The sequence below is a fragment of the Nematolebias whitei genome, chromosome 3 (genome assembly GCF_014905685.2).
Source record: "Nematolebias whitei isolate Nwh7 chromosome 3, NemWhi1, whole genome shotgun sequence".
Lineage (NCBI taxonomy): Eukaryota > Metazoa > Chordata > Actinopteri > Cyprinodontiformes > Rivulidae > Nematolebias > Nematolebias whitei.
In genome coordinates this window covers 29,026,818-29,035,810 of record NC_056500.1, presented here as the reverse complement: position 1 = coordinate 29,035,810, position 8,993 = coordinate 29,026,818, and the positions used below count along the sequence as shown (strand labels likewise).

The 8,993-nt window shown below is 44.7% G+C and overlaps 1 protein-coding gene across 1 annotated transcript; it reads right to left on the bottom strand.

Moving 5' to 3' along the window:
• Positions 1–392: 392 nt before the first annotated feature.
• zbtb7a (zinc finger and BTB domain containing 7a) lies at positions 393–8,317 on the bottom strand. Its single transcript, XM_037674785.1, has 4 exons — positions 8,285–8,317; positions 5,081–5,638; positions 2,837–3,708; positions 393–974 (listed from the first exon to the last, which is right to left on the bottom strand). The coding sequence occupies exons 1-4, from the start codon at positions 8,315–8,317 to the stop codon at positions 545–547; spliced, it is 1,893 nt and encodes a 630-aa protein (XP_037530713.1). The 3' UTR covers positions 393–544.
• Between the last annotated feature and the right edge of the window lie 676 nt (positions 8,318–8,993).

The following is an 8,993-nucleotide window of genomic DNA, read 5'->3' as shown; positions in this document are numbered from 1 at the left end:
CTATGGTAACTGTACTGAGTTATACAGAGCTGCAAAAGAATAGAAAAAAAAAAGGTTTTCACTAGGATTTGTCCTCGCTTCACTTGCACAGCAGTCAGAAGGTGCACGACACCTTTCTAAGAGCTTGACGGCTGCGAGGACGAAACCAATACGAATCTAAATCAACTGCATAGTTGCTCAGAGTTTCCTTGCATCTATCACTTGCCTAAGCATATATGCCATGTAAAAAAAGTTTACAAAGAAAGAAATGGCCCAGAAAGTGGACGTCATGGGTGGATGATTTGAAGCGTTCTTTTCTCTTTAACAAACACGCCAAGTGACGTGCTTAAAAGTCTACTCTGTTTCCTAAAGTAAAAGAGCTATAAAGATTAGATTTGTGTGACACCCTGATTTGGTTTTTAGAGGAATAGTTAGTTGTTCTGTCTTTTTATTTTAAATTGCCGTTGCATGTTTTTGTTTCTCTCCCCCTCCGTTCACGGGCCTGTCTCACAGGCTGTGCAGAGCGAACGTGGCGTCCAGCAGCGTCCTCGTCGCCCCGGCAGTCTCAGGGCCCTGCCTCCCCTGATAGCTCCTGCAGCTGAGGACTGTGTGAATGCACTCCAGCAGCACACTCCACCTCTGCACCAGTGGACGCCTCGGAACGCCGTCGCCCCTTGACGATTCGAGGCCCAGTCCCAGTGTCGGGACCGAGAAAACCTGGGGTGGCCTCCAGGAGCCCTGGCTCCCTCACCCGAGGTTTCCTGCCTCGGCGGGAGGGGATTCCGTTGCAGCCGTCCTTCTTAAGGTGGCGATGCAGATGATCTGAACGTACAAAAGTCTTAAAGCAGCTTGAGCACTGATAAGGACGCAAGCCGGTGTGCACGCGCATGTGATTCTTCAGGTCGTAGTTGTGAGCAAAGGCAGCTCCACATTGTGTGCACAGGTAAGGCTTCTCTCCTGTATGCTTCCGCATGTGAACCTTGAGCTTGTCCTGTCTGAGAGGGAGAAAGACAAACATGGCTTAAGAACACACTGACAAGAAATTCAAATGTGCAAGACTGCGCTGCTCACACAACTTCAGGTCTCGGTCAATAATTAACTCGTCAATAACTAATTTAGGGATTTAGCTTCTAATTTATTCTCAATTTTCGAATTATTTATTTCCTAAAGCCATTTCTCTGATCTCTTATTTTCTTTAAAAGTATTCATTTGACTGAAGAGAAGTCATAAACTTTACATTATTATCTGTGTGACGGCACCACAAGAGCACAACGTTCACCGTGTCTGATGGCTCGTTCTGGTAACATGACAAACAGATTAAACTTTAATAGAAAAGGAGGACCTAAATATCTCCTGTGCAAAAGGGAATTTTATTGTTCAGTTTTGACAAATATTTGAGCCCAGAAAATAAGATTAATATTAGAACATTGCGTTTTCCCAGTAAGCCATGTACTGACTGAATTTTGTGCAAGAGTAAATGCCAGTATAGAACAAGTCCTGCAGCAGCTACAAATAAAACCACATTCTGACTCAAATTCCCTAAATTTCATCTCTACATCTTCAAGCATTTTTTGTTTGCTGTGACACCCCCTCCAGTAAACTTTATCTGGCAACCTTGGCCTTCATCTGACTTGTGTCCTTCCCTCCCCCCCTTTAGCCTTTACTATCTCTCTAGCTCCCGAGCTCTTAAATCGTCTAACCTTCCTGTACTGAGGGCTCCTAAACAAATAAGTGAGTTAAGACAACTCCATTTGAACACATACGCACAAGCAATGCCAGGACTACAGACAGGGATTAGCTGTCATACAAATAAATAGTTAAACCCACTACAATCATCACAGGTTTGTGCAAACTGTGCCTCAAATATATATATAAAAAAATTAAAGTAGAATAAGCGTTGATGACAAACACCTCTAAGAATGTGCACAGACTCAGGCTGGGGGCTTGGAACAAAGTGGCACACTGACACAGGTGAATTATTTAAAGGATGGGAGAGATTTATGACTTTGCAAAGCAAACTCTTAACCCTGATCAAACAGCATTAAGATTACAACGCCCCCTCTCTCCACTGCTGGTCTGAAGCTGAACAGGTCTTCTCTTTCTGTTACGCCTAAAGAGGTTCTGGATATTTCAAGCCAAGGGATCCTATTTCCGGCACAGGCCTGCGAGTTAATTAATTAAGAGAATGATTTCAAGGAAGAAGCTGTACTCCTGAATCCAAGAAAATCACGTGCACAGATGTAGCACAGAAGCTACTGTGCCACATTTTCTGGTTTCCAGGTGGGACATGTGGGATTTCACTCAAGAGGAGAGGGAGGGACAATGAGAGAGGTAAGGGGAGGGGTGAACACTCTGCTGTGGGCAATAATCATCCTAGCCACAGATCAAAAGTTCACATTATTGTACCGGAGCACCATCCAGAGCCTGCAATCCCCCTCAGTATCAGAACAGAACTTTATGGCTGCTTTGTACTAGATAACACCACCATGGCACAGCCTTGTTTTATAGGACCTCTATGTTAAAATTACAGGACTTTGCCATGATCATAAACCAGACCTTTATAACAAACCAGCCCCCTAACCCACTGAGGCTACAACTCCATGCTACTAAAGTTAGCATATAACAATGTGGTATTAAGAAAAAAAAATCCCTTTAGTGCCCTATGCAACCATAATTAAGGTAAACATTTGGACACTAACTGTGCTGCCTCCTTAATGCAAAGCTAAGATGGTTAGCACTAATACTCCAGCTCTAGGCTTTGTGGCGTTTCTCACTGCTGTGCCGTTTGTCTACAGTGCCACATCCAATTCTATTAGCACATGTGACACGAGGCAGTCGCTTCATTAAAGGGGCTTACCTGGTAAAGCGCACTTTGCAGATGGCGCATTCATAGGGTTTCTCTCCCGTGTGCGTCCTGATATGGCGGGGTAGCTTGCCTGCACCTTGAATGACCTTCGAGCATATGGGGCACTTCTGGAAGGCCTTAGAGCGCATCTTCCTCTCCCCTCCACCTCCACCAGCCCCGTTACCTCTCTCCCCTACGGCTCTGTGTTGGCCTGTACTGCCTCGTGATAGCCACAAAGACGGCACTCCCTGTGATACGGAAGCAGAGGCCGCATCCTCGTGCTGCGTGCTGCTAAAATAATTCAAGTAAAATTCCATGTCGGGATCGTCCCCGTCTCCCTGTTCCTCCCCAGTCACTGCAGACTTCTTCTGCCTCTCAATAGAGTTCATCATGTGTTGCAGGAGGGCACTGGCTGAACCCCTCTCTCTCCCCATCACCTCCCTACAACTGTCCTCCCCTTTGGTGTCCTGCTGCGACTCAGGGGGGAGGTAGAAGTGACCATTTTGAGATGGAGGGTAGTAGGATGAATCCAAGTTTCCTCCATTGCCCTGAACTGCCTCTTCGTCATCCTCTTCATCCTCCTCCTCCTCGTCCTCCTCCTTTGGTTCCTGCGTATGGGACTGTGACAAGGCAAGAGCCAGTGGGGAGTAGTACTCACTGAGGCCAGCCGAAGCCCCATTGCTGGGGGTGCTCCCGTTACCATGGTTAAAGTGCAGGTGTGTGGGTAGGTCCCTGAGCTCTGGCGTGCTGCAGCTGCTGCTCCAGTGCACCCCTCTCTGGAAGTACTCCAGGTATTCCCGGGCACGAATCTGGTTCCCCTGCTCCTTGACTTCTCTGCTTTTCCCCTCGTCGTCTCCATTCTCACTTCTTCGCTCATTGCCCGCCTGTCAAAGCAAATAAAATTGTGGGTAAAAACTAGCATCGGGGGAGCAAAACAAGCAAGAAAAAGGCAAAGAATAAAGTTCTTGAGGAATAAAATTGTGTTCAGAAAAATGGCAGAAAATTCACTTAAGGAAGACCGACTCCAAATGGCCAAAATTTACAACTCTACAAATTAAAGAAAAAAGAGCAATGTTGAGTTTTTTAATATATAACTGGAAAAATCGACCCAGTGGGTCTACAAGCTGTGACGTTAGAAATTCTAACCATTTATTATTATTTAAAAAAAAAAAATCTAGAAACCCAAAACATACACCTACATGTCCCGCATAATGTGATTATAACAACAAATACCAAAAATGATTAGATGTTTTTCATTCAGTCGGTGCAGGACTGCAACACCAACTCATGCTGAAGGAACGATGGGAAGTGCGGAGATGTGTGTCTGTAAAAGAGCATGTCGTCCTTCCACAAATACAGAGCGTTAAGTAAGTGCTCAACTAACCGAAGCAGTGGGTGTGTGTTTGGCATAGTGAGAGACACGGAAATTTAGGCTACGCCAGCTATTTATTAAGGTGGATGGTTTAATGGCTATACACCCATTTTTCATGTAAATAAATTAGGTTTTAAAAAGGTTATCCCAGTTTCACAAAATTCCTATACGGTTCATGCTTCAAATAAACATTCACCAAGCATTACTTTGTATTGATTTATTCATTCATACCCATCTACTCACTACAGACTCATGTTCGGGCTGCTGTTTAATACAACGTATTGTTTTACATTATTAGTGTTTAGTGTATATCTTAGATCCTTTAGCGTACCGTTTAGTGTTCGTTTAGCATATATCTTAGTGTATATCTTAGATCCTTTATATACCGTTTCCTTTTATAATTTATATACACCAACATCTTATCAGGACTATGGTCTATCTGGAAGTGCTTCATGGACAAATCTCACCGTCATCGTCTTGTCATCAAATGCATATGTAATGTGTTTATAAATGTGCTTGCTGGTAGAGTTTTTTTGATGTCTTAAATCGTGGCCTGATAGAGATATTTTTTGTAATACCACTATCCTCTCCTCATGGCCTTTCCCCTTTTCCATCTAACAAGTATTCTGATAAAGAATAAGGGGCCACGCTCTAGTAGCAGCAGCAACGTGCACTCCGCTTCTTTCGGACGACTGTACGAACATAATCTCACTGCATGTCAGTACAGTGATAATAAAGCTTATTCTGATTCAGATTTTTGCTATTTTTGGGTGTAACTGGGACCCTGTGTACACAATTTCATTCCACCTTACGCACCACATGTGATGTGAATGACAATAAAGATACTTGAACTTGAACTTTTAGTTCTACAAAAAGTGTTGTACCGGCGGGGAGAGCACTTTGGTGTCCAGCAGGTGTGTACAGACGTCCTGAACAGGTGGGATTTCCAGGAGGCACGCAGCAGCAAGGATGTCAGCCACGCTGTTGTGACTGACTGTCAATGTGGCCGTGTAGGCAAAGTCCAGCAAAGCTCCCAGAGCTTCCGCCGCCACAAAGTCGATGTTGTAGATGTTCTGTTGGTCAGCAGCAGCCCCTGATGTGAAGAGCTTGTGGAAGTAGGAGCTACAGGACGCCAGGACAGAACGGTGAGCCGGAAACTCCTGATCTTGGGTAACCAGGAGGACGTCGCACAGCAGTCCACTGAGCCGCTGCTTGTTGAGGCTGCCCAGGACGTCTGCGCTGTGTTCAGGGAAAGGGATGCCCACGGGGCCTTCCTCTGCCTCTCCTGCTCCTCCTCTCCCTCCCCCGCCGCTCGCTATTCCCCGGAGCCGCCTGCCTCCTCTCCCGCCGGCTCCTGACGACATCTTCCACCAGCCTGCCGCCGAGCCGCCGAGCACAGCCCCCACCCGTGTATCCGTCCTGCCGTCTGTCCGTCTGCCTATCTAAAGAGAAGTCAAAAGACAAAATAGGACACGTTTAGGAGATTTTTACTTTTTAGTGGACAGAAAAAAAAGAATATTGACTATCCAGGATTAAAATATGCACCAGCAGTCACTACAACCACAAGTTTTATGGAGGACACAAATAAAACATGTATACAAAGAAAGAAATCAATGTGAGCTGCAGTGGCTGAAAAAGTAAAAACAGACTTTCAAGTGTGTGGACAAAAACTTTTACAGTTTACATCAGTTTGCATAGAAATTAGCATTTTTATTAGAAAGAAAACTGTCTAGACGGTCTGCATTTTTTATGAGAATTTGAAGCGAGGCCTGAGAAATGTACAAATGGAAAGTTTCAGAATTATAATATCTCACAAACTCAAACTGCAATGATGTGAAAAATGTTAGTCCCATAATAACCGAAAACATTATACACAACCTCTTATATTTTTATGCATAATGTATCACTACGACTTCCAGCTCGTATAGAAAAGTTTTTCTAGTCTTGTTTATTTATTTCTCAGTATTTTTTCTTATTACAAAATTAATGTTAACATTAGCATTTTAAAAAAATGCACACTTTAAAACTATCTAAATCAGAGTTCCTCGTTATGACATGTTCCTCACAACCAAGAAAACCCAATTAACCTAAGAAAAAAGGCTAAATGTATGTTCCATCTACCTGACCCGCAACTGAACTTCACAGTACATTTTACTCCTTACAGCTGGACCCAAGAGCCTCGAGTGTCTTAGGTAAGGGCCATATGGTAACACCACAGCGCTGTGCATCACAACTGCTCAGATTTCATCTTTACAACAGATTAAAAGCACGTGTAGTTGGCATCAAAGCAGAACGATGACAATATCCAATACATATATTTCCCAGTATTGAACCCATCTGATTAACCTTTTTGTTTGCAGAAACACAATAATTGGGCGATTTGTGAATATATTTAAGTATATTTGTGTTCAGGATGCTGGGTGCCTGTTTCCTTGTGCACAGCTGATGAATAACATCTACGGATGTGCATGCATTTGTGCAAGAATCGAGTAAGAGGTCGTGGAGGACAGATAAGCAGAGGGCTGTGGGGATCAGAGTGCATGCTGGGAGCTGGGTTGTACAGCCTATGTACTCTGTGACAGTCAAGAGCAAGGGAGGTGGAGGAACAAGAGAGGAGGGTCAGTGATGAAGGGGGGGGAGGGGGGGTTGTTAGAGCAGACCCTGTGGAAAACAACCTCCACAGGAGGAGGAAAAGGACATGCAACAAGCTGCAAGGGAACAGTATTAAAAAGGGAGGTTGTCAATCCGGTCTGAGCTAGTTGCCCCACCCTGTACTGTGTGCCAAGTTTGAGAAAAGGCCTGTCCCCTTGTTCACGTGTATATGTGTGTTGGGAATTAAAATGATCGACTGAACCTACGGAACGGGAGGGGGGAGGGTTTCGGCAGAGCAGGCAATCCTCGATTTCTCTGTAGGCTCACACACACACGGAATACAGTAACATCACAGAGACATCAATAACACACAAATATATACGCATACAGAACACCCTGTCCACCCCATACACACACCACCACCATCTGTCAAACAGACCCAGCAGGGGGCAAGTCTGAACGGTGGATCACTAAATGCATTGCTCTCTACAAGATTCAAGTTACATTCCATCTGATCAGCGCTCCTGATACGTTTGTACGCTACACCCCACTACCAAAACCTGCCTAACCTGGCTTCCCCTCCTCTTTTGTACATGTTGACTTGCCTCGTCTTTCTTTATGTTTCCATTTGCTATAGTTTGCTCTATCCTCTGTACAGAAATGTCTCTCTGCACCCTCACCTGCCTTCAGGTCAGAGTAAGGTTTACCTTGACCTCTGCCGTGAGGCCATCTAAGGAACGGAGCAGATTTTTCTTCATCTACTTATTGAGATTGTTGAATTTATCCAAATGCTATAATGAAAATAAAGTGCAGATAAAAGGCTGTGGCAAAGATAAAACATTTGAACAGCCCTCTTAAGTACGATTAAAAGTAAAATACCCAACGGCATGACGATTTCTTATCCATCACTGCATGACTCTTCCAAATCAATTTTGATAGACAACCTTGGCGCATTTGAGAAGAATGCCAGTTACTTTTACAAATCTCCACTGGAAACAGCACAGTGTTCATCTGACCGTATTGAGGGAGGAGAAGGGAATGAGGAGGACGATGAAGAACACAGGAAGCAAGGACAGCAGAGAGAGATGGGAAGGAAGAGCGAGAGAAAGGGCATTCACACGGCTACCGGTTGTGTCCTTCACAGGTGGAAACAGATCTCTGTGAGCCCATCCAGGCCTGAGCCAACCTGCTTTTCTTAACCACAGATCTCCACAGCACCTGCAATGGACCAGGCTTTACTGCAGGCCAGTATAGCACCCTGTTCCCCGTCCATACACAACTGTCTTTTGCTGATCCTGGGTCACGGCTTTGTGAGGTAAAGACGCTGAGCTGAGAGGAGATAAAACACACAAGCGCACATGCACAACCATGCGGACATACACAAACTTGATTCAGCGCCAGCGGAGCACGGAGGGACTACTCTGCATGCAGGAGCCACCTGTCAATGAAATAATCAGAAAAGTGCACTAAGAAAGAGGAAACACAGTGCTCCAAACCTGATCCTCACACCTCCTCATGGCTTGAAACATTCCTTATCACTAATTCATGCCTGTGGGTGACAAGGCCTGCAATGTAGCACAAAGCAGCACTGCAGCTGTCGGTGTTCACGATGTTCCACTTTCAGGAAGGGGCCTTCTCTCAATGCGCAGTCCATGAGAGCCCAGGCCTGCTTTGCAAGTCAAACTGCTTTAAGGCAGGGCCGACTTACCCCATCTCCACCTTCATCACCTTTAATTCATCGGCAACATCTCTTCATGCCCCTTCTCATTTATCTACGCAACGATCTTGTGTAATATTAGTTTCGCTTTTGCAGTTATTTCAGATAAGTGTGTGTCGACAGCTTTGCAAAGACAGTTGGAACCATTTTACTTGACATCCACAGACAAAAACAAGGCAACGGACCGTGGTGGGAGCTGGTAGGAGTGGTTTTCATGTTGTCCGACATGTATCATGTACGGAAGGTGTGCAAAATTTCCACTCTCCCAAGTCTTTCACTGACGCATACCATTCATTCCTAAATACAAAAGGAACAAACTGTTAAGTTTCTAACTTCAGATGATTCTCAGACATGGGAAAAAATTACTGTAGAGATTTTTTTTAAAGAAAACACAAGACAAGAAGTAAATTAACAAGCACACTTTCAATGGACTAGGTTCAAACACGAACATCCCCTCTCATCTCTAAACATTACTCAGAACTTTCACT

Excerpts from the sequence above, each read along its gene's own strand:
- zbtb7a (XM_037674785.1), bottom strand. The coding sequence starts at position 8,317 with ATGTTTCAAGCCATGAGGAGGTGTGAGGATCAG. Across the intron at positions 5,639-8,284 it reads TGAGGAGGTGTGAGGATCAG|ATAGGCAGACGGACAGACGG; the intron begins GTTTGGAGCACT and ends ACTTCTCTTTAG. Across the intron at positions 975-2,836 it reads TGCAAAGTGCGCTTTACCAG|ACAGGACAAGCTCAAGGTTC; the intron begins GTAAGCCCCTTT and ends TCTCCCTCTCAG.